Genomic DNA, 26954 nt, shown 5'->3' with positions numbered 1-26954 from the left:
GTAGAAACCAAACAAAAACACATACAATGCATTAATATTTAAGAAAAAAGACATACAAAAATGTATAAAGAAAATACAAATAAATTCAAAGTAATATTACCGTGTACGCCTTGTACCAGCAGTAGAATCTTTGGAGCGTTGCAAACGCAGTGCACGCTACCACCTCATTTCAGAAGTGCTTTACCTGACCCTAACGCTTCCAGGTCACTTAAGTTCCTTCAAGGTCACATGACATACACGGTTCAAATTATAACGATGAACAAAAAGGTGGAAAAATATACTCATGCCCACAGATACACAACCCAATAATCATAAACAAAAAGAAAAAACTAAAGAAAAATATCAGAAAAAATACTTAAATCTGTCAAGGTGAAAGTTTGCACAAAAAGGGTCTCTGCTCTCATATAGGCCTATCAGGGCCAGCTACACTCCCACCAAATTACCTTGTTACACAAAATAAACAATCGGAATCAATGGTAATTTGTAATTTCCAAGTATCACATGTAGATTGAGCACCAACACGACTGAATAATTAAATGAATTACATCTTCATTCAATATTGTAAAGAGTTAAAACATTACATGCCTCACAAAATTCATTACTGAAACACATACAGCAAGAAGGGAAATATACCAACAACATGAACATAATTTGCATCCCCATAACCTTTTTTCCTTATTCCATATCGTCATACGCAAAGACCTCAAGAACCCTGAAAAGCTTTCCTTCATTGAGATGAACTACATCCTTCACAATTGCTCACACATACAGTACTACACCCGACTCTGTGCTCCTGGTTCATATTCTCTAAAGCTTTGAAATATGAAGCACCATGGGAACTGGCTTCTGTGCAGGTTATGCAAACCCAGCCTCCCACCTTAACCTAGTTATCTTAGCCCATTCTGGACAGGAAGGTAATCATGGTCAAAATCAACATTCTTCGTCATGGACATATGGTCGGACCTACTGATTGACTATTGTGCATTCACAACATTGGAGAGAACTTTGTGCTGCAGTAACATCCCTTTAACACCCCCAGCTTGGAAGTCCTGTGTCAAGTCTGTGGTGTTAACAATCCCCTTACTGCACTTCGTAGTATCACCCCTCTCCCACCGTAGGAATTCAGAGTTGCAGTCCAAGACTATCTTGTTCTTATTTAATTTCTTGGGGGGGTAATTGACATCTTGCCCAGGACTACAACGCACATCGACTGATTTTATTCGCTCTTCATTACCCTTTTTGATGACAGTTTTAATTACTCTGTCGTGACCAAGTTCAGCTTTGGAATAACTGTTCAACCTTTTTTGCAAGTCTTTATGGCAAACTAATGCACTCTTTCTGTCTGGAAGGGAAGAATGTGCTTTGTCCGGTAAGAGCATCTTGATACGACCAGATTCATTATGAAGGACACTTTCCTTGAAGTCCTGCAAGAACTCATGTCTTTGTGGTGTTTTCTTCTTTCCCTTCCTTTCCTTTCTCGGCGCACCAGGAGGGTCCAGGACAGGTGCTGTAATGGCAGAAGAAGCAACAGGAGGTAGCTCCATAGCCAATAAGTGATGGCAAGAACCAGTAAGCTTAATGCTTCCATGATTAGTATACTGGGGCACACCTCCTACAATACTCCAACCTAGATCTGTCTTAATGGCATATGGTTCGTAGTCACCGCCCGTGACGACCTGTCGAGGGGCCAGTGCTCTAGAGCAATCATAGCCGATAAGAAGTCCTACCTTACACTGAATTAGAGGAGGAATCCTGTCGGCTATAGATGAAAGATGTTTCCATCTTTTGGCTGACTCAGGGGTGGGGATATGTGCTCGATCCAAGGGAATGAAGTCCCTTGTATAAGTGGGAGGTAGGCAGATAACACAGTCTGATGTGAACCCTCTGACTTTGAGTCCACTGGCCCTTTGACTCTTAGCAACTGAATCTACTCCCATCATGGTGGAGAGCTTTAGTTTTACTGGTTCCATTTTTATTTGCAGCTTTTCACACACTTCCTGATCTACAAATGTATGACTGCTCTGGGTGTCCAATAGGGCATACACAAGGATTTCAGACTCTGTGTTGGGTGATGAGAGCCAGACTGGAACAATCATTGATGTGCTGCTGCCAGCTTCTCCACTAACAGAACACGACAGGGAGACTGTATTCTCTTCAGCTGGCCGAACTGCTTGTGGGGACTCATCTGGCGCCGGGCGATCCTCATGCAATGCCGTGGGGTGACGTTTCTTGCACAGTGTACAAGTGGCTCGGTTGCTGAAGTCTTTGGATACATGCCCTTTCCTCAGACAGGCAAAGCACAACCTATTATCAAACACAAAGGTTCTCTTGTCCTCGATGACTTGTTCCATTAATTTTCCACATTTGTGCGTGGCGTGATTTTCTCCACAAAATGCACACTTAACTGATCTAACATACTCCACTGTTGTCAAGAGGGAATTGGAATCTTCAGAGTCGCTATCATCATCATCATCGGAATTGGCTGAGGAACGAACTGCTTCTGTGGACCTCACATTTGTTACAAAGGTGTTTGCTTGTGACTGTTTCGTTTCTCTAACTGTCCTCACCTCTGTATTCTTAATTGCAAGCAGTGATGACACTGGATTACACGCTATGCGTGCCTCTTTTGCAATAAATGCAGCAAACTCACTAAAGCCAGGGTAGTCTGTGCCTTTGTCTAGTTCTTCTGTGACATAACGATTCCACCGACTTGTCACCCCGTCAGGGAGTTTAGCCAGCATCTTCTGGTTCTCCTTGCAGTCGTTCAGAACCTGAAGGCCCTTGATGTGAGGCATAGCATCGCTGCAGGATTGTAAAAAGTCACTGAATTCTCTTAACTTAATATACTCTCTTGCACCAATGTTTGCCCATCTGTTGAGTTTTTCCCTGAAGGCACGGTGTACTACAAAGGAGTGACCATATCTCTCGTTCAGCTTCTTCCAGGCTTGTTGATATGCTTGCTCATCTTTTCTATAGAAACTACCTTCCAAAACTGACTTTGCTTCACCGTCAATGTACTTCTGTAAGTAGAACAACTTGTCTGCTGCATTGACACATCGTCCCTCTATTAGGGCTTTGAAGCTTGTACTCCACTCTATAAACTTAAGTGGATCTCCAGAGAATACAGAGGGCTCGGGAACAGGAAGTCGAGTTAAGGCCATTGACTCTTGCAGAGCCTGCACTAGACTTACTTCAGTCTTTGCAGCATGTCCTGTCAGGGGAGCAACACTAGGAGGAAGTGGGTTTGACTTCATCACATCACATGCTAGGCTACATTGCCTGCTTTGATCTCTTAATTCCTCCTCTTCATATGCTCTGAGTTTTGCTTTCATGACCACAATGTCTCTATGACGCTCTAGCTTTTTTAATTGTTGACGCTTTGCCTCTATGTCAGCCTCCAATTCCAATTCAGCTTTCTTTGCAGCCAACTCTACAGCAGTTTCTGCTCTTTTACCAGAAATACCTGCTGCCCCTATAGAATGATCAGAATGATGGCTATGGGCAATGGCTTTAGAAACGATTGATCCATATATGGATCGTGCATATTCATTGTCAAGCACCAGATGTAACCTTGCATTCTCTGCTTCAGCATCAAAGTCCATGTCATCTTCAGTTAAACGTATTCCCATTAACTTCATCAGGTCAGTAGTTACTGCAGTGCATGCATCGATCTTCCTCTTAATTTCTTGACTTGGTACAGCGTGACTCCGTATGCCATCATACAAGTTTCTCAACTCAACCTCTTGCTTTTCCACTGCATCCATCATCTCGATTAAGGTTCTCTCATTGCACTGTGTCTTTAACTGAGCTCGTACAACTCTTACTTCGGCTTTCCATTCCTCATAGGCAGACTTAAACTTGTTTTCTTTCTGGGAGAGATCTTGCTCTTTTACATCTTGCAACCTTTTGTCATCGGAGGGCACAGTTTTGCTTGTCTGTGCAGCAGCAGCACTAAGCCCGTTCATTTGTGCCTCTGGCTTATCTGTACATGAGGTACATGAGAAATGTCTAATGGCCTTGTTTGGGTTTTCACCTTCAGCTTGAATGATCTCCTTAACTTGACCACAAATATCACAAAGCTGTACTTCATTTTCTTTTGACAACCCCTCTGGTTTGTTTTGATTAGACATTTTGCTATTTTAAAAAGGTTGATATAAAATAGGACTACAATACAACTTGTGTTTAAATGGCAATGCTCATAAAACCCTATTTTTCATTAAAACCACTCTTCATTCAATCATGGCATTTGAAATAGCAAGGATAAAATTCAAATTCCCCTTACAAGGTGCAAACAATTGGCATGGTTAAGTGTCTATCTTAAAGCGTTTCTTATCACATCAACCAAGGTAGCGTTTCTTAAGAACGTTGTATACAACCTGTGACACGGCTGATGAAGGAGTCCAAGGACTGGTAGCCCACGGCTGGAATAAAGCAGATCCTCAATTGTCCATCACGGTGTCCAGCCGCGCGCTGAAGACGCGAAGATCGATTGTCCAATAGTCCCACACTGAAGACGCAGATATTGTCCCGTACTCCACCGAAAAGGCGCGCCCACGCAATTCAATTCTCACTTAGCGTGGGGCGAGCTAACTGCACGCGAGGGCCTGTAGTGATGGCTACCGGAGTTAGCAATCCGGCCCACCACAAGACTGACGGCAACACGCCAGGTGATGAGACGTAGGGTCTGAAGACCAACCGATCCGCCGCGGAGAACAGCTGCTTGCCGCACGGTCACCCGGGAGGAGGACGTAGAGGGGTGACACGCCAAGGTTTCGCCGGCGATGGCCACAGGAACCCAGCAATCCTTGGTCAGAACTTGAAGGCGACGTTTTCACTGTAACTGCTGCTGGTGTCAATAAACCTGGTCCACGCATTCTTACTGATGATCATGACTTTATTATCTTTGCTCGCCATGAGCACCGTGAAAACTGGTAGAAACCAAACAAAAACACATACAATGCATTAATATTTAAGAAGAAAGACATACAAAAATGTTTAAAGAAAATACAAATAAATTCAAAGTAATATTACCGTGTACGCCTTGTACCAGCAGTAGAATCTTTGGAGCGTTGCAAACGCAGTGCACGCTACCACCTCATTTCAGAAGTGCTTTACCTGACCCTAACGCTTCCAGGTCACTTAAGTTCCTTCAAGGTCACATGACATACACGGTTCAAATTATAACGATGAACAAAAAGGTGGAAAAATATACTCATGCCCACAGATACACAACCCAATAATCATAAACAAAAAGAAAAAACTAAAGAAAAATATCAGAAAAAATACTTAAATCTGTCAAGGTGAATGTTTGCACAAAAAAGGTCTCTGCTCTCATATAGGCCCATCAGGGCCAGCTACAAGAGAAGAGGAGAGGAGAGGACAGAGGAGAGGAGAGGAGAGGAGAGGAGAGGAGAGGAGAAAGGATTGGCATAGATTGAGTGACGGATGAATAGAAGGCGTTGAAGAGAAGGATGGAATGAGGTAAAGGGCTGATGTACGGAGGGACACAGGGATGAAAGGATGGAAATACAATGTAAGAAGGAGAGGGGAAAGGAGTGAGATGGATTGAGTGACATATGGAGGGACAGAAGGATGGAAAGACGGTGAGCAAGACATGAAGGAGAAGAATGGCATGAGGTAAAGGGCTGGTGTAGGGAGGGACACGGGGATGGAGGTATGGAAATACACAGTAGGGAGAGAGGGATGAAATGACGCCGTGAGGGAGGGAAAGAGAAAAAAGATGGAAGACGGTGAGCAAGAGATGGAGGAGAAGGATAGGATATAGTAAAGAGATGAGGAGGGACACATGGATGGAGAGATGGAGAGAAGAAGAAGGAGGGGAGGAAAGAAATGATAGAGTGAGGGGGGATGGAAGAAAGGTAAGGAAGGAGTGGAGGAGAAGGAAGGAATATAGTAAAGAGATAAGGAGGGACACTGAGATGGAAAGATAAAAATAAGCAGAAGGGAGAGAAGGAATGGAGGAAAGGAATGATAAATTGAGAGAGGGGAAATGAAAGAAGGTGAGGTTACACTTTACTTGACACCGGTGTCATACATACAACATGATAATAGTGTCAAAAGAGTGTCATGACACAGTCATGAACGAGTCATAAACATAATGCCAATGTCATAAATGATATATGGTCATGAAAAGTTTACATTGTTGGGCACGTCTTTACCATAACGGAATTCCTATTGAAGACAAAGCCATAAACTGTTTATGACATTGAAATCATGTTTATGACACATGCATGACTGCGTTATGTCAACGTTATGACACTGTTATGTCATACATGTGACGCAGGCATCAAGTAAAGTGTTACCAAAGGTAAGAAAAAGGTGATGATGTGAGGAGGGACGTGGAGACACCACTTCAAAGCCAAACAAACTGCAGGGAACAAGGAGATGAAAAGAGAAGCTGCGAAGGATCGATTGATGGAAGGAGGAGGAAAAGCGTAGAAGAAGGTACGGAAAGGGTGATGCAAGGAAGGAAGGAAAGAAAGTTATAAATAGGATGTAAGCCAATGGAAATCCATAAAAAAACTGCAGGAGATGGTGAGAAGCAAGGGGAAAAGGATGGAGAAAGGAGGAGGGCAGGAGAGAAAGAGGAAAGTATAGGTGTAGGGGGAACAGAAGAAGAAAGCATGGAGGTGCGTGCGTGCATGTGTGTGTGTGTGTGTGTGTGTGTGTGTGTGTGTGTGTGTGTGTGTGTGTGTGTGTGTGTGTGTGTGTGTGTGTGTGTGTGTGTGTGTGTGTGTGTGTGTGTGTGTGTGTGTGTGTGTGTTTGGATGCTTCCCTTGTTGCCTCAAAAGTTCACATGATCCACATGACATGATCTCAATCCATATTATAATCACTAGAGATGCACCGGATCCTGATTTTTAGGATCCTGCCGGATACCGGATCCACTGCTTAAGATCCTGCCGGATCCGGAACCGGATACCGGATCCTACGAAAGGGTTGAAACACATAGCCTACTCACACATGTGGGCCCTTTTTATCACGTTGGCTCAAACTATTTTGACTGAAAAGCCTCGGCTACCGGATCCTGGATCCTGGAACCGGATCCGGATCCTCTGAAAAACCCCTGTACATCTCTAATAATCACTAGAGTTTCAAGGTATCTCACTAAATGTCAAAGACCCACACAGACACATAGGATGCAAAGCATTCTAGATCCTCTGGCCTCTTTGTAATGCAAGGTATGATAATCAAAGTTGTATGATTCTGATTGTCCAGAATTGTTTAGAAAACATTTCACAAGTCCTTCATGTACCTCCCCCATCTGGTGTCAGCCTCCCTGTGTATATCTTGTCCTCTACCACGTCGGTTTGTGTGTTTGTGTGTTTGTGTGTGTGTGTGTGTGTGTGTGTGTGTGTGTGTGTGTGTGTGTGTGTGTGTGTGTGTGTGTGTGTGTGTGTGTGTGTGTGTGTGTGTGTGTGTGTGTGTGTGTGTGTGTGTCTCCTCCGTCCGATGCCAGCCTTCCCCTGTATATCTTGTCCTCCACCCCATCGGGGGTGTGTGTGTGTGTGTGTGTGTGTGTGTGTGTGTGTGTGTGTGTGTGTGTGTGTGTGTGTGTGTGTGTGTGTGTGTGTGTGTGTGCGTGTGTGTTTGTCCATGTACCTCCTCCGTCCGGTGCCAATCTTCCCCTGTATATCTTGTCCTCCACCCCATCGGGGGTGTGTGTGTGTGTGGGGGTGTGTGTGTGTGTGTGTGTGTGTGTGGGGGGGTGTGTGTGTGTGTGTGTGTGTGTGCGCGCACGTGTGCGTGTGTATTTGTCCATGTACCTCCTCCGTCCGGTGCCAGTCTCCCCCTGTATATCTTGTCCTCCACCACGTCGGTCCAGTACAGCAGGCTCTGGTTGAAGTGGAAGTCCAGGGCGATGGTGTTCCTCAGGCCGGGCAGCAGCAGCCCGTAGTCCCGCCGGTGGAGGTCGATCCGACGGATCTCGTGGCGGATCGAGAAGATTACGAAGGGTTCGAAGGGATCTGTGATAAAAAATAAAATAAAAACGGGTTGAAATTGTGTTTCCTGGCCTCAATGTTGATGACATTTAAACTTATTTTAAATGTAAGCACCAGTAAAGCTATGTGCTATGTGTTGCCAAAAGGGATTTTACGTAATGTACCAATTAAATGTAGACCAGGATATTTCCATCATTCCATCATTTAATGGAAATATGACTGTTCTGCCTCCCAGGCAGTTTTAAGTTTTTTGGCATTTTAGCGCCCCCCTTTTTGGTAATGTGGTCAAATGTGGTATTGCAACAGGAAGTTGGAATTTAGGAAAAGGAAATACAGGAAGTAGTTTAAGCACATGTTCCTGTCAGTTCAAGAAGATGCCAGCAGATCATTAAGCTGTCTTCTCATCTGTTTCCATCCGTTTGTTTTGAGCCGTAGAAAGCATCGTCTGTAAGTAGAAATGTGTTCATAAGATTGATATCTTTCAGTTTTAATGTATATTGATGGAAATGTTTATGTTGCTAGATTAATATCTAGATTCCGGTTTGGTAACACCGCTCAGCATAGGATATGCTTATCGTATCATGTATCTAGGTTATTGTAGATACCTGTACTGTATTTTATACTTTAATTCATCTGATTTTGGTTTAATATTCATACTCTAGTAATTGTATAAAGAATTCATTCCGCTTTATTTCTGTACTATTTCAGTTTTACACCTTGTCTGACAACAAGAGTCTACATAAAATCTTGGAGCTTGAGACGCTACATCCTGACTCTCGTGTCATCATTCAGGGAGTTTGGCTGGCTGTCTAATTCTGGTTATGAACACCATTAGGAGGGCAGTACAGTAAAAAGACGAGTGAGCCGGTTCAACACCAACTACGGTGACAGACCAGGACAGAAGACAAAAAATCACACATCATGGCAACAAGTAAGGATTTTGACACCAAATCTCAAGTCAGTAGCAGAGCCAGTGTGCGCACAAACGTATCTTCAGCCAGTGCAGCAGCCAAGGCCCGTGCAAAGGCAGAAGCAGCACGTGTACGCGCATCATTTGCAGAGAAGGAAGCCAAATTAAAAGTAGAGTTGGCTGAAAGGGAATCAAAGCTAAAATTGGAGCAGGCAGAGAGAGAGGCACAGGCAGCTCTAGATAAAGCAAAACTTGATGCTGAACTGGAGACTTTGGCACACCAGTGTGAGGCAGAAGCTGCTAGCAGGCAGGCAGACATCTTGGAGGCCGCAGAGGAAGAGGTTAGAGCGCCTGACAACGTGCACGGCAGCAGGAGGTCATTAAGGTCAGAGATTGAGGATCGAACAAACGCTTATGTAAGAGAACAGAATGAGTTACATCAATCCTCACACCACGATGACCATGCACCTCCGGGCAGTCAAGCTAACGAAACCTTAGTTTCATGGGGCACTCCAACCGGTTCTCCTGCAGTCGGGCCCTCTCCCCAAAATGCTGTCTCACCTGAAGCGCCTACTCAGCATCCCGCTGTGACACCTTCTATGCCACCCCTTCCTGCTAAAACGGAACGAAATGAAGGTGAGTCACACTCTAAACCACAGGTACGTGATATGGCCCGTTCAGCTCAAGCCTACAGCTCTCTTCGCCATACTTACCACAACACAACCCCTTCAGCTCAATTCTACTCACCTCATCGTCCTATTGGCCGCAATGTAACCCATTCAGCTCAACAACACACCTCTCAAACAAATCACCATACTTACCATAAGATGGACCCTACAGCTCAACCCTATGTCCCTCATCAGCATAGCAACCCTGCTGATCAGCAGAAGACACCTGGAATGACAGACTTTGTGAAGTACTTAGCACGTCGCGAGCTAGTGACTACGGGTCTCACCCAGTTCGACGATCGCCCTGAGAGTTTCAGGGCTTGGCAGTCTTCCTTTCACAACGCCATCAGAGGTCTCGGCCTTTCAGCGAGCGAAGAATTGGACCTCTTGACTAAGTGGCTGGGGAAGGAGTCATCCTGTCATGTCCGTACTATTCGTCAGGTGCATGTCAACAATCCTGAAGCAGCACTCAGCAACGCATGGAGTAGGCTGATAAAGCTATATGCAGCGCCTGAAGTCCTTGAAAAAGCGCTTTTCAAGAAACTGGATGCGTTTCCTAAGATCGCCAGCAAGGACTACGTCAAACTAAGGGAGCTCGGAGACCTCCTTATGGAGTTTCTATCCGCAAAAGAGGACGGATACCTACCTGGGTTGGCCTTCCTGGACACCTCTCGGGGCATCAGCCCTATAGTAGAGAAACTTCCGCATGCCCTACAGGAGAAATGGATAACACGAGGCTCGAGGTTCAAAGATGAATACGACGGGTGCTTCCCCCCATTTTCCTTCTTCGCGGACTTTGTCTACTATGAGGCAGAAACCAGGAACGATCCAAGTTTTGCTATCCCCAACAGTAGCGGTCCTCCTGTGAAAGACAAGTCAGGCTATCGGAGCGGAAAAGTGCCAGTATCAGTCCACAAGACCGATGTTGCAGCAGAGACTGAGTCCAACGTCTCCTCAAAGCAGGCTGAGAACCCTGGCAAGAACTGTCCAATCCATCATAAGCCACACCCTCTGAAGAAATGCCGTGGATTCAGAGCTAAGACACTCGAAGAGCGGAAGCTGTTCCTCCGTGAAAATGGGATATGCTACAGGTGCTGTGCATCAACTTCCCATCTGGCCAAAGAGTGTAAGGTCACCCTCAAATGCAGCGAGTGTGAAAGCGACCGCCACATCTCAGCCATGCACGCTGGCCCAGCACCTCAGACACCCAAAGTTCCAGCTCCTACTTCTATGCCTGAGGGAAAAGAGGAAGGAGAAGAACTCGCGTCTGTGCCTACAGTCACGTCACGCTGCACTGAGATTTGTGGTGAAGGGCAGCCACCAATGTCCTGTTCAAAAATATGCTTGGTCCGTGTATTTCCCAAGGGACAGCGCGAAAAGGCCATCAATATGTATGCCGTACATGACGACCAGAGCAACCGCTCATTGGTAAGGCCTGAATTCTTTGACCTATTCGACGTCAAGAGCAACTCCTCTCTCTATTCATTGAGAACATGCGCAGGCACCATGGAGATGTCTGGGCGCAAAGCAGAAGGCTTCGAGATAGAGTCCGTGAATGGAGGAGTTACCCTTACTTTGCCACCGCTGATAGAATGCGACCAAGTACCCACCAATAGGTCAGAAATTCCGACGCCAAAGGTAGCTCTGCTCCATCCCCACCTGAGGTCCGTGGCAAAGCACATCCCTGAGCTTGATCCAAATGCACCAATCCTTCTCTTGCTTGGGAGAGACATCATAAGAGCACACAAGGTGCGCCAGCAGATTAATGGTCCACATGATTCCCCCTTCGCTCAGAGATTGGATTTAGGCTGGACAATAGTTGGAGAAGTGTGCCTTGGACAAGCCCACAAGCCTAAGGTGAGCACCTTCAAGACCCACGTTTTGGAGAAGGGACGCCCTTCCTTCTTGTCCCCTTGCAACAACTTCATCGACCTGAAAGAGAAAGTGTGCCACGGCGGGGAGCAACCAAGTGGTGTCGCCAACACCTGCAAGTCCAGTCCAGAAAGAGTTACAGAGCATAGCTTGGGTCAGAACCTGTTCCAAACAACAGAAAACGACAATAAGGTTGCTCAATCCATCGAAGACGTAGCCTTTCTAAAGATCATGGACTCAGAGGTGTACAGAGATGACAAGAACAACTGGGTTGCCCCATTACCCTTCAAGGTCCCGCGAAGGCGACTCCCAAACAATCGAAAGCAGGCTCTCAATCGCCTTTCCTCACTTTGTCAGACCCTGAACAGGAAACCTGTGATGAAGCAGCAGTTCCTCGACTTCATGAGAAAGGTGTTTGAGGATGATCATGCCGAACCAGCCCCTGTCTGATGCAAGACGAAGAGTGCTGGTACCTCCCGACATTTGGAGTCTATCACCCTCGAAAGCCTGATCAAATTCGAGTGGTATTCGACTCCAGTGCTCAGGAAGGTGGCGTCTCCCTTAACAACGTGCTGTTAACAGGCCCAGACCTTAACAATAGCCTGCTGGGAGTCCTTATCCGCTTCCGAAAGGAGCAAGTGGCAATCATGGCGGACATCCAGAAAATGTTCTACTGCTTTCTGGTCCGGGAAGACCACCGGAACTTCTTGAGGTTCTTGTGGTTCAGGGATAATGACCCGACGAAAGACATCATCGAGTACCGGATGAAGGTACATGTTTTCGGCAATAGCCCTTCGCCCTCCATCGCCATCTATGGGCTGAGGCTTGCCGCCAAAGAAGGTGAACGTGAACATGGCTCAGACACACAAAGGTTCATAGAGAGACACTTCTATGTGGACGACGGGCTCATGTCCTTGCCCAGCGACACTGAGGCCATCAGTCTTCTCAAGAGGACGCAAGCATCTCTTGCAGAGTCAAACCTTCGACTTCACAAAATTGTCTCTAACAGCCCTGCTGTGATGAAGGCCTTCCCACCAGAGGATCATGCTGTAAGCATACAGGATCTAGATCTGAGTGAGGAGAGCACAGTTTTACAGCGAAGTCTTGGGTTGTGCTGGGAGATAGCTAGCGATGCCTTTACCTTCCAAGTGTCCGTGGGTGACAAGCCTTTCACCCGGCGTGGTGTCCTGTCCACCATCAACAGTGTCTTTGATCCACTCGGTCTAGCCTCTCCGGTCACAGTGCAAGGAAGAGCTCTTCTACGGGAACTTACCTGTGACACTTCGGATTGGGATGCTCCACTCCCAGAGGAGAAACGAAGTGAATGGGTAACCTGGAGAGACTCACTCCTGGAGCTGAAAGAGCTGCACATCCCGCGTACCTACACACCAGATTCCCTCACTAAGGCACGCCGACTGGAACTGTGTGTGTTCTCCGACGCCTCCACCAAGGCTATTGGTGCAGTTGCCTACCTTCGAGCCATTGATGAAGACGGGAACAGCCACGTTGGCTTCGTCCTAGGGAAAGCCAAGTTAGCCCCTCAGTGTAAGCCTACCATCCCTCGGCTCGAACTTTGTGGCGCTGTGCTAGCAGTAGAAATGGCAGAGCTCATCCTTGACGAGATCGACCTCAAGATGGATGCAGTCAAGTTTTACTGCGATAGTAAAGTGGTCTTAGGGTACATACATAACGAGGTGAAGCGCTTCTACGTGTATGTACACAACAGAGTGCAGAGGATACGTCAGTCGACCAAGCCAGAGCAGTGGCTCTATGTACCAACAGAGCACAATCCAGCTGACCACGCATCCAGGGGTGTCTCTGCGTCAAACCTGGCAAAAACAACATGGTTCAGCGGACCAGCTTTCCTCCAAAGACCGTACAATGACCTGCAAGAGGAGTCCGAGTCCTTTGAACTCATCAGTCCCGAACTTGACGTTGAGGTGCGACCTGAGGTATCAAGCTTCCATACACAGGTCCAAGCACAATCCCTCAAGACAGATCGGTTCAAGCGCTTTTCAACTTGGGACTCACTAGTGAGAGCTGTCGCCTTGCTCATCCACATAGTCCGGTGTCGCAAGTCTAAGGACTATGCCAAGGGATGTAAAGGCTGGCATTGGTGCGAACAACCTCGCACACCCGATGAGCGTTCACAAGCCATGAATGTCATCATACAAGCAGTCCAAAGAGAAGCTTTCCCAGCAGAGTTCTCTGCTCTGGCCAATGGTGAGGCTCTACCCACCAGCAGCCCACTCTTTAAACTCAGTCCAAAGGTAGAAGAAGGCCTCATGAGAATTGGAGGCAGGCTTGCTCATGCGCCATTGGAACACGCTGAAAAGAACCCCCTTGTTCTACCTAAGCGCAACCACGTTTCTGCCCTGTTAGTGTCCTACCACCACAAGCAGGTGAAACATCAGGGGCGCCATTTCACTGAAGGTGCCGTAAGGTCTTCAGGCCTGTGGATCATTGGATGCAAAAGGCTCGTCAGCTCCATCATTTATGGGTGCGTCACCTGTCGGAAGCTACGAGGCAAGATGGAAGAGCAAACCATGGCAGACCTGCCACCCGAGCGCCTCAGCACATCTCCACCCTTCAGTTATGTTGGGCTGGATGTTTTCGGGCCGTGGAAGGTCACTGCGAGACGCACCAGAGGCGGGCATGCTGAAAGCAAACGATGGGCGATATTGTTTACATGCATGAGCACCAGAGCGGTGCATATCGAGGTAATCGAGTCCATGGACACCTCTTGTTGCATCAACGCCCTGAGGCGATTCTTTGCAATCCGGGGACCTGCAAAGCATCTAAGGTCTGATTGCGGGACCAATTTCATCGCCGCTAGCAAGGAACTCGGACTGGCAAAACAACAAGGACCCAGTATCCAGAGATACCTGAGTGACCAAGGTTGCTCTTGGGAGTTCAATCCCCCCTACTCGTCGCACATGGGAGGCTCTTGGGAACGGATGATCGGAGTAGCCCGACGAATCTTCGACTCCATACTGCTACAGGAGCACGTCCATCTCTCCCATGAGGTCCTTTGCACTTTCATGTGTGAAGTTTCTGCAATCATCAACGCCAGACCCCTTACTCCAGTGTCCACCGATCCGGACGCTCCTTTCCTCTTGACTCCCACAACGCTGCTCACGCAAAAGGGTGCTGTGCCTCCTCCACCTGGGAACTTCTCAGACAAAGACCTCCACCAGAGCCAATGGAGACAGGTGCAAGCCCTCGCGAGCACGTTCTGGACCCGATGGAGACGGGAGTACCTCCCTATGCTACAGAGCCGTCGCAAGTGGGTTGGGGCACACCGCAACCTGCAACAAGGCGACGTAGTGCTGTTAAAGGACAGCCAAGCTGCAAGAAACGAGTGGCCCCTGGCACTGGTGACCACGACCTACCCTAGCCAGGATGGAAAGGTGCGCAAGGTGGAAGTGAAGACTGCAGCGCAAGGGATACCAAAGACATTCTTGAGACCAGTCTCAGCCGTCGTTCTTCTTCTTCCCAAAGAGGACTAAGTGTTTGAATAGTTTAAATGTTAGTGGCATCACAGACGCCAGGCGGGGAGTGTTCTGCCTCCCAGGCAGTTTTAAGTTTTTTGGCATTTTAGCGCCCCCCTTTTTGGTAATGTGGTCAAATGTGGTATTGCAACAGGAAGTTGGAATTTAGGAAAAGGAAATACAGGAAGTAGTTTAAGCACATGTTCCTGTCAGTTCAAGCAGATGTCAGCAGATCATGAAGCTGTCTTCTCATCTGTCTCCATCCTTTTGTTTTGAGCCGTAGAAAGCATCGTCTGTGAGTAAAAATGTGTTCATAAGATTGATATCTTTCAGTTTTAATGTATATTGATGGAAATGTTTATGTTGCTAGATTAATATCTAGATTCCGGTTTGGTAACACCGCTCAGCATAGGATATGCTTATCGTATCATGTATCTAGGTTATTGTACATACCTGTACTGTATTTTTTACTATAATTCATCTGATTTTGGTTTAATATTCATACTCTAGTAATTGTATAAAGAATTCATTCCGCTTTATTTCTGTATTATTTCAGTTTTACACCTTGTCTGACAACAAGAGTCTACATAAAATCTTGGAGCTTGAGACGCTACATCCTGACTCTCGTGTCATCATTCAGGGAGTTTGGCTGGCTGTCTAATTCTGGTTATGAACACCATTAGGAGGGCAGTACAATGATATAGGGCTCGAGTTGTAGGGGGGTGGGGGATGGGGGATGCCGTCCCCCCTACCATGAAAATGGTCTAAAATCATCCCCCTCAATGAAAATCGTCAAAATCATCTTCTAAAACAGGCATCCCTTCTTCACATAGGGCAGAATTCTCCCGTCTCCACTTAAGTCGGTTTTCCGCGCGCACCTTATACGCGCTTTCATCTTGCGCGTATTCTCCCCTCTGGAACGTCGCCACACCCCTCGCGCTTAACTCTGAAAAACAGCGCGTAGCCCAACATGGGCGTGATATATGCTAAATAAGGGATGCGTCTCCGCCAACTTCATCCGTTGTGGCTACAAAGAAACCGTTGGCGCATGGATTTTCAGTTCAACCATGTGAAAACCTCGATAGTCCATTGAGATCCTAGATAAAACCACGTGACAAAAGTTGTCGTGCAAAAGCATTTCAAAATCTAACCTCCACTCCTTTTCACAAACACAAGGCGAGTAGTGGAGGTAAGATAATGAGATGGAAACGCGATGTGTCCCATTCGCGGTAACTGCCAGGCTTGTACGACATTCCGAATGGAAAGAATTTCAATTCAAAGTAGTGCCATAATATGAACACTAGGTGGTGTTGTTCTATGTACTTTCAATGGGTGGTGTAAAATAAATTCAAAGAAATTCAAGGTAATGGCACCACCTAGTGTTCGTATTATGGCATTATTTTGAATTGAAATTCTTTCCATTCGGAATTTCGTACAAGCCTGGTAACTGCAGCTCAGCATTTTGGAGCGCAGCAACAGGTTGATTGAAATAATAAACATCATGAAACATTTTTTTAAATGAAGTTTGATGTGTTGCCTACACAATACCGGAGATTAAAAATGTATTTAAAATGCTGGTCATTGCCTCTTAATTCCCACAGTAACAAACATTGTATATGCTGACTTTTAAAAGCGCTTCTCCGCGTCTTCCACAGCAGCAACGTGACATTAATATTATCTGAAAGGGCAGAAAAGGAGCCTTCCATTGATACCCAAGCATCCTTACATTCTACGAAGCGATGTCAACGCGAATATTGATTAGAAACGTGTGTGCAAAACCTGAGACTTTATATTCTGTCGCAGACATGGGAATTGGGCATTAACATGCAATGCCAAGCCAGGACTTAAACACGCAGATGCTGGGCTGTAATAGCGACCAGAAGCGAAATGCCAAAGATATGCTCTGACATGTAAAAAGGTAGGCCTACGTTTAGCTGTAATAAGCTTCAGTAAATAGGTCTATGTTTGTGTCTTAAAAAAACAGATAGTACAACATGCAATAGGTTGATGGTAACTGTATCTCGGGGACCAGTCCAGGATGGTTAATAGCCTACATGCTGCACATATGCACGACTTCCAATAAATCACAAAAGTGGAGAAGTTGCAATAAAAAGCACTTAACGTGGCTACAACATAAAAAAAATGCTGAAGATTGTTTTTGAATAGGCCTAAATTGGATGACTGTCCAGACGATTGGAACAGCATTATACTTATCATGGACAGCATTATATTTGGTCTGACGTGCCTTCCACTTGCGCAGGTTGATGTTTTGGTTGCAGTCCGTGAACACGAAATGATATGATGATTAATTGATTGCTTGCATTTGTTTGTAAGTTCACCGATATGAGAACATGTTCTGGGGCCACAGGTAATGTGGAATTGTGTAGGCCTAGTTTAGAAATAGGACTACTGATAACTGAATTTCGATTTGGATTCACGCTGACGGTACAAACGGAACATCAACAAATATAGCGTGTAAAATGTTCAAAATGCGAGCCAAGCGAAAATCAAATTAAATATTACATTTAGCCTCATAGTGGCGCTTGACCTTACTACAGCCCTTTGATGCGCGTAAAGGCAATAGCGCGTAAGTGGACGGGAGAATGCACTTAGAATTGATTTACATGAGAAACACTCTGATTTTGCCCTGGCCCCACCCAAAGTGCGCAACTAGTGAAATCCCGCGTAAACCCCGCTTAAGCACACACTTGAGTAAGCGTGGAGGCGCTGTTGCGCGCTTTTTTTTTTTACTTACACGGGTGGGAGAATACAGCCCATATTGTGTTAAAATTGCACTTTCAACAACTGAATTTTCTAAACTTTCTCCCCAATAACCACAATCCATCTCTGACCATCCTCCCTGGTTTGATTTTACAACTCGACCACTGGAAATATCCCTGGATGCCCAGGAAAAGTCGTAAATTGTTCTGGGGAATACGGACATTTGGTCACCCTAAGCCTGAATGGATGGACGTATTTGCAACACATCTCGCGTGGTAACAATCTCATGGCGGATTGAGAACACTACAAAGGGCTCGAAGGATTCTGGGGAACAAGGGAGATGGAAGATTGCCAAGGGCTCAAAGGGATCTGCGGGAGCGACGGGGTAGGGAGAGAGATGAGGTGATTAGCCACACGCAATGATAATATGCTGATACACTGACTGGCAGTGAATTTAAAAGGAGAAAAAAAATGTTGAAAATAGAGCAAAATTATATCAAAGCACAGACCGGCATGACTTGAAGTCTCAGGACAGGAACACACACACACGCACTCGCTCACACACGCACGCACGCACGCACGCACGCATGCAGGCACGCACGCACGCACGCACGCACGCACGCACGCACGCACCCACACACGCACGCACACACACACATACACACTACATTACAACCCAAACATAACAACCACTAAGACGTACAAACACAATACATCTTTATGAGGTTTTCTTGGCAGTGCATTGTGTAATGTGTGAAACTCCTTTCGGGTAACTTTCTGATAGAAACAAGATCACATTTAATTAATAATTCACTGGCCAATTCTGCATCTTTGGTTATTTCGTATTATCGTTTCCCTCCCCTCTGCCTTTCATATAACAAAAGAATTCCCAGACTTTCAAGTTCAGACCAAAGTTGCTCTCTCTTTCGCTCTCTATTTCATGCTTTCACACTTTGTTGTTCTCTCTCTCTCTCTCTCTCTCTCTCTCTCTCTCTCTCTCTCTCTCTCTCTCTCTCTCTCTCTCTCTCTCTGAATATTTAGCTATGGGTTAATCACCAGCAGGCAGTTAGGAAATAAAAAAGGAGGAGGAAATGAAAGAAGGAAAGACAGAACGTAAGAAAGAATGAAAGAAAAAAAGAGTTAGACTTAGACGTTGCCAGTAAAAGCTTCATCATAGTATGCAGACATACAGTACAGTACTATATGATGTGCATGACAACTGGTCTGGGGAGGAGGGGTGATGGTTTCTCTTGGAAATCTGACCATGAATATGATTGACTTGAGTGTTTATGGGAGCAAAGAGCTACCTATCTATTGCATTATTCAGAGTGATAAAAGGTAAAGCACACACACACAGATGCAAACACACACACACACACACACGAACACACTGACAGCTTCTGGCATACCCTTAGGCTATATCACCTCTACCTGAATCTTCATTCATCAGTAGGGAGCCGTTTCCCCCTGCCGATCAACACCTCACACATAAACTGACAAACATGCACACACACACACACGCACATCATAAATTAATAAACACAATCTTAACCGTGCCAACAAAACAACAAACAGCTTCATGCTCATACACTCTCATGTTGATACAGTAAATCGCAAGTGTCGGAGGCCACACACACGCACGCACGAACACACACACACACACACACACACACACACACACACACACACACACACACACACACACACACACACACACACACACACACACACACACACACACACACACACACATACATACATACACAAACATGAACACACACCTGATATCTGATGTGATCCTGAAGGTTGTGCTTTGCTTGTGTTTTTGCACAATGGAAGATTCTTCACAACCCTCTGCCTATTGTACTGGGCTTGTGATGGCCAACAGTGTGTGTGTGTGTGTGTGTGTGTGTGTGTGTGTGTGTGTGTGTGTGTGTGTGTGTGTGTGTGTGTGTGTGTGTGTGTGTGTGTGTGTGTGTGTGTGTGTGTGTGTGTGTGTGTGTGTGTGTGTGTGTGTGTGTGTGTGTGTGTGTGCGTGTGTGTTGAGAGTGGCCATGGAGCAATCGACTGGAGTGAGTTGAAGGATACTTCATGCACACACACACACACACACACACACACACTCCAAAACACAGTCAACACACACACTCCAACACAAAGTCATAGTCTCTCTCTCTCTCTCTCTCTCTCTCTCTCTCACACACACACACACACACTCATGAACACCTGCCGAGCAAGCGAAATAGAGGTGGAGAGGAGGAAGAGAGGGCAGAAGGTCACTTCAAAGCTGAGCCAGTTCATTGCCCTATAGCATACCTGAGGGAAACACACACACACACACACACACACACACACACACACACACACACACACACACACACACACACACACACACACACACACACACACACACACACACACACACATACACACACATACACACACATACACACACACACACACTCCAGCATACCTGAAGGATACACACACACACACACATGCATGCATACACACACACACACACACACACACACACACACACACACACACACACACACACACACACACACACACACACACACACACACACACACACACACACACACACACGTGTCTCCAGCATTCAGCATACCTGTGCTGTGGCACTCCTCGCCCTGGGGGTCCAGCCTCCAGCCGGGGTAGCAGGAGCACTTGACCGTGGTCTTGTACTGCTCGCACACCTGGCTGCACCTCAGGTGCTTGGTACAGTAGTCCACCGCCTCGCAACTGCGGCCGTCCGAGCCAAGATGGAGGCCCGCGGGGCAGGAGCACACCACGCCGCGCCCCGGGGCCACGGAGCACTGGTGGCTGCAGCCGCCATTCATCACCGAGCACTCCTCTACAGGATAGAGGGAGGGAAGGAGAGAGGGGGTGTTAAACACAGAGGGATGACAAGAAAGAGAGGGTTGGGTATAAAGGACAGAGGGAGGGAAGGCGAGAGAGAGGGGGGGGGGGGGGTGTAAAGACAGTTTGGTAACACTTTTTAACAAGGGACTCATAAAAAGTATTATAAAGACATGGTTAATACTTGTCTAATGATGAAAATCCGGATCATGTGAAACGACCCCACTGTAGAAAAGCATGAAGTTTAGAAATGCAGGGGTTTCCCGAGAGTATTTTCAGGGGCTGTTAGAGTCTAATTAATGTCTATAAATAAGGGTAGCTACTTCACCCTCGAGAGGAAAAGGTGAAAGACAAATTTCTAATCTTCAACAGGTTTGAACAACACAATTTAAAGATGTGTGCTTGAAAAATCTTTTGAAGTAGTATCAAGCCAAGAAACGACATATATGTGTGACAAATTATTTATTCCATGTTATGATGAAGCAGTATCATATTCCTACACACATCTGATGCAGTCACACTAAATGTAACCCTATGGAGACAAGTCATGATTTCAATCATAACCCAAAGGAATTCAAGTGGAAATACAGCTTGAGTGCAACTGTGCTGCATCTTTCATTTGCTCCAGAAAGTAAACAATTCACCAGGCGTTAAAACGAATCGATTTCCCTCTCCCTCTCTCTCTCTCTCTCTCTCTCTCTCTCTCTCTCTCTCTCTCTCTCTCTCTCTCTCTCTCTCTCTCCCTCTCCCTCTCTCTCTCTCTCTCTCTCTCTCTCTCTCTCTCTCTCTCTCTCTCTCTCATTATTTGCCTGCAGACAGATATGTGTCCAGTCCTTTTCAGATTCTGACAGTTGAGGCCAGAAGGTAAATTGCTGAAAATGTCTTCCAAGAAAAAGCTGCCTCCAAGAGTAAGATATCCCCACCCCTCATCACCGACATTAGCTTCCTTAACAAGAACAAAATTGAACTTTCTCCACAGAAAGCTTTGACTACAATAGGAAATTCTGTCTGTAAGTATAATGTAAAATTGGATGCTCAGAGATATCCAGGTTTCTTGCCCTCCTTAGTTCATCTAGTTTGTCCTGTTCCTTTCATAATCAACATCCTAAAACAACTGGATGGCATATGAGTAAATAATGTTGGTAACATTTTATTTTAGGGATACATCTAAAATACTTACAATGTTAATGCCTGCATAAGTAACTTGTAAGGCATATACTAAGCAAACGCTAAGGCCTACTAGGTCCTTACTGAGGTTAAATTGGTAATAAATCCCTTATTATGCATGAACAAGACATTTGCGAATACATGCCTAACAAATGTTTGCTTTTGCGTTGTACATGCCTTACAAGTTACTTATACAGACACATTGTATGTATTAGTGCTAACCCAAGCAGCAAAACACGTTTTCTGAACCAATTGACACGTTTTTTAACGGTGTCATTTAGGTGTTGAATAAAACCAACGTGTCAAACACGTTTGTGGAACGTTTTCTTTGACACGTTTGCAAAAACACCTTTTAAAAACGTTCAATACAAGTTTAGGTTTAGTGTCAAATAACACGTGAAAATATCAACGCATCTGACACGAAATCTGAACGTACAAATTTAGTGTCAAAAGACACGTTTCTTAAAACACTGATCTGACACCAAATTCGAACATGCAGTTTTGGTGTCAAAAGACACGTTTTTTTAAAACACTGATCTGACACGAAATCTGAAAGTACAGATTTGGTGTCAAAAGACACGTTTTTAAAACACTGATCTGACACTAAATTCGAACATACAGATTTAGTGTCAAAAGACACGTTTCTTAAAACACTGATCTAGCACCGAAGTCCAAATTGTTTTTGTCTGAATTGGATGCAGCTGTGCAGCTCGCGGTTGGCCGGTTGCTAGGCGACCGCTCTGATTAACTGAAAATTCACTTCTTTTGCCTGACCTGACTCTGACAGACCTTCACCCTCTTGTTTTCTCCGTAAACTTTGACTATTTTATCCTTCATCTTTCATATTTTCACCTTCTTGACTTTACCCGCATCCTCTTTACTACCAACTATCAACCCTCCTTTTGACAATTTTTCTTTCTGGATCGACGACGTGAAACTTCAAACGTGAAACTCCGGTGAGTTGTCATTAGCATTTTGCTAATAACATTTACTCATTAAAAACAAAGGGGGCTTTTAGACTGTAATGAAACGTGGTTTCCATACTTCTAGCCTACCGTTACGAACATTGTATTGTACTGGAGACTATTATTTAAGATTACTACAGGTGCCACCTCTGTATTATTGTATTAATAAGGTGAGAAGACATAGAAGTATGTTGATAAGATTTTGTTTCATATTTCATACACGAGTCCCTTGAACCCAACGGACATCACAGTGAAATCCTCGCGACCAGCAAAGCATGATTTTTAGAGTGGGCTCATGCAGCTGCGGCCCATTATGATATTTGTCATGAGCATCACTTGTTGAATAAGTTCTTCTTTTCATGTTTCAGGTGAAACCAACGCAAGCGTCCTCTTCAACATTGACAACAGAAAGCCCAGACACAGACTGCACTCCAGCCCAAGTCCAAGTGGCAGCTTGTTTTTTTCTAAATAAACACTTGCATTACACATATGCTTTTCTTCTTTTGCATAACTAGGCTAACTAAGGCTATAATAATAACAGTAGTAATAATGGTAATGGCCTCATAAATGCTATAGGATAAAGCATAGGCCAAATTTTAAGCCCCTAACAGAAAAAGCAAGCCCATGGCGCTGCGGCAGGTTTTATTTTTGGTGTCAAAAATAGGTGTTGAACACGTAATAAAACCCAAATGTACACCTTATTTGTACGTCCGTAAGGGTGCATCAGTTGCCCCCTATGAAAATATATTGCTTTGGCCCAATAGTAAATATGTTCTACACCCAGTAAAAACACACTGTGTAAAATATTTTGAAATTTGGATGAAGTCTACCGGGGCCACCAGCCCCATGAAAATACAAAATAATGGTGATAGTCAGAATCTTGGAATAGAAATGGACATTTTGCTGCATAAAGCTACTCAATAAAAAACATATTGTCTCAGCTCTGTGATAAAAATGTTCTATGCACAGTAAAATCACTCTGTGTATAATATTTCGAAATTTGGATGAAGTTCTATGGGTCCACCAGCCCCATGAAAATAGACAATAATGGTGATGGTCAATATCTTGGATAGAAACAGGGCTGGACTGGCCATCTGGCATGGCGGGCATTTCCCGGTGAGCCCCGCACCCTCGTGGGCCCCCATTTTTTTATTTTTTACATTACTGAAAATAGGGGCCCATGAGGGTGCGGGGCCCACCGGTGAGTCAGTTCTGCGGCACTAATAATAATGAGGGGGCCCCCTTAAATCCAAAAGTGCCCGGGCCCTATTTATCGCCCAGTCCAGCCCTGAATAGAAATGGACATTTTGCTGCATATTGTCTCAGCTGTGTGATAAAAAAAATGTTCTATGCACAGTAAAATCACTCTGTGGAAAATGTGTTGAAATTTAGATTAATTCTACTGGGTCCACCAGGCCCATGAAAATACAAAACAATGGTGATAGTGATGGGCAACCTGGATTCCAAAGTCCAGTGCCATATATTCCAAATATAGCCAATATAATGAACCAGCTGACCCACTGCCAGTATCAAGCAAGAGATTGCGAAGTTGTATGACTTTTGTGTGCTTCACCTGTGGGCCTACAGGATTGTACAGGTAGCTGTTAATACCTGGTGGAGCATCTGTACTAAAGCTGTGAATGCTCCTTGGAATGACCTGTGTTTTTTTAAGAAATCCCTGCAGTAGTTCAATAGAGTACATACAATACAACTGTATGTGATGTTGGAAAGAGTGGCTTCCCAAAACCTGTACTTAAGTGGCTTCTAGGTGTATTCATGGGTATCACCAGGTCCAGAGTCCATTGCCAAGGGCCTCTCAGGTAAGTTATGGTACTCATCTGATGGAGTAAAGTGAAATACTACCACAGGTGATGGGATAAAGAAGTAATGGCACTCTTCAATACAGTTGTATTGACTGCTTTGTAGCCTAGGCATTCCAAGAAACATTCACAGCTTTAGTACAGATGTTCCTCCATGAATTGTAGGCCCACAGGTGAAACACACAAATATAACAGTCATGCAGCTTTGCAATCTCTTGCTTGATACTAGCAGTGGTCCAAGGCAGCAAGGAATTGATATTGTATTGCAGAAGAGCAAATTTGCCTAAATATAGCAGTTTGACCATCAGTCTGTCCTGAGACTGAAGTCTGTGTAAGTGGATCGACTGAATACACAACCTGCTTAGATATTCCTTCTGTTTGTGCTCCCAATACAGGTGATACTAATCACTAATTACCTCATCAACCTGGCTTAAGTGGTAATTAGGCTCAGCTGGTTCATTATATTGGCTGGGGCAAATGTGTCACGCGGTTTGTCCACCTCTGTTTTAAGACAATGGCAAACCTAGATTCAAAAGCTACAATCCAGTGCCACAGATTTCAAATTACCTGGTTTTACCTGTCCAATTGCCCTAACTGGAAAGGTAAAACTAGGTATGTCATTTGGAATATGTGGCACTGGACTTCAGCTTTGGAATCCAGGTTGCCCATCACCATCACCATTATTTTGTATTTTCATGGGCCTGGTGGACCCGGTAGAATTCATCTACATTTCAACATATTTTACACAGAGTGATTTTACTGTGCATAGAACATTTTTATCACAGAGCTGAGACAATATGATTTTTATTGGGTAGCTTTATGCAGCAAAATGTCCATTTCTATTCCAAGATTCTGACTATCACCATTATTTTCTATTTTCATGGGGCTGGTGGCCCCGGTAGACTTCATCCAAATTTCAAAATATTTTACACAGCGTGTTTTTACTGGGTGTAGAACATTTTTACTATAGGGCCAAGGCAATATCTTTTCATAGGGGGCAACTGATGCACCCTAACGTCCGTGGACGTGTTTTTCCGAACGTGTTGTTTGACACCATTTTGAAACGTTTAGAGAACGTGTTGGACACCAAAAGATAACCCTTTCAGAACGTGCTGAGCACGTAATCGGGAACCTACAAATTAACCATATCTGAACGCAATTCTGAACCTATTCTGAACCAATTCTGAACGTGTCCCTCACCAAAAATAAACGTTAAAAAAAATGTGTTGGGCACGTTAATTTGCTGCTTGGGAATAGATGTATCCCTAAAATAAAGTGTTACCATAATGTTTAAACTCTATTTAGTGTGCCAAATCTTTTGTAGTATTTCGGCAGAGTCTAAGGTATTGTTTACACATATTCAGATATCTTTAAAAGCTGATTTAAAAAATAATCTGTTTACTTTATAACACGGCAGGTGGATAAAAATACACCATTGCGACAGGTTGACTTCACTCTACTGTCCACTTATAATTCCAGTTTTAAAAAGATCCATTATAGCCCGCTAAAATTATTTTAAGGTGCAAACAAAATGCCCAAACATATCCATATACATGTGAGCAGGGTTCAAATCCATGGATATATCACTGTATATGGATAGCAGGTATAACGTTCTGATAACATTAATTGGCTTTCATTTGTTTAGCTGGCCTTTTTTCGATGACCTATGGATTGTCTGCCCTAGGCACTGTTATAGTGACCAATAGTATCTACCTTAGTAACCACATTTATTACTATTAAATCCAAATGTTAAATGACAAAATTGCACAGTGTTATACTCACACACATAAGAATATGAGCAAATCTTATTGCTTAGTCCAGCATGCATATCTATAATGAAATGAGAATTTTTCTGGAAATGTTCAAATGGATGTTTATTCTAGCCTGCTTTCATGGCTTGAAATATTACTATATTAGGCTATAAATAAAGATAATATAATAATATAGATATATATTAGTATTTTACACCTGACCACACCAGTCTTATATTCTCATGCGCTCAATAAAATAAACCTCAAGATAAAGTACCGCATTGACACACGTCTGAGAAAACACCAAGGTCAATATGCACAGGCTTATGTTCCCAAAGCAAAGGAAATCCCAGCCTTAAGTCATATCCGGCCAAATCCGATGCTTATGCTGAGGTCGGCCTGTGTTGAACTGAGAGATATTGCATAGTCTTGGGATAGGACATGGGCTTTACAGTCTCCACTCACATTCACACAAAGCCCACAAGAATGTAAGAATGTTACAATGTTAGTTTCTTTCTTCATTTCCAGGGCTGGAATTGTCATCTGACATAGAGGGGGAATTCCCGGTGGGCCCCGCACCCCCATGGGCCTCAGTTCTGCACTGCGAATTATGAGGGGCCCTTTTCAGTCAAAATTGCCTGGGCCCTATCTCTCCCCCGGTCCAGTCCTGCTTGTTTCCCTTTATGAAATAACATATTATAGAATGATGACCAGAAAAAAACATCAAGCATCATTATTCTCT

General features: G+C 44.7%; 1 protein-coding gene across 1 annotated transcript in view; it reads right to left on the bottom strand.

The window, feature by feature from the left end:
• The window catches only part of LOC134459383 (low-density lipoprotein receptor-related protein 1B-like), a 628069-nt gene that overhangs the window by 376505 nt on the left and 224610 nt on the right, over positions 1 to 26954 (bottom strand). The window contains exons 23-24 of the mRNA XM_063211727.1: positions 20259 to 20504; positions 7788 to 7988 (exon numbers count right to left, since the gene is read on the bottom strand). Coding sequence (XP_063067797.1) covers positions 7788 to 7988; positions 20259 to 20504 — 447 coding nt within the window. The remainder of the gene's footprint in view (positions 1 to 7787; positions 7989 to 20258; positions 20505 to 26954) is intronic.

The sequence above is a fragment of the Engraulis encrasicolus genome, chromosome 12 (assembly GCF_034702125.1).
Source record: "Engraulis encrasicolus isolate BLACKSEA-1 chromosome 12, IST_EnEncr_1.0, whole genome shotgun sequence".
Classification (NCBI taxonomy): Eukaryota; Metazoa; Chordata; class Actinopteri; order Clupeiformes; family Engraulidae; genus Engraulis; species Engraulis encrasicolus.
This window is presented reverse-complemented; position numbering and strand designations above follow the sequence as displayed.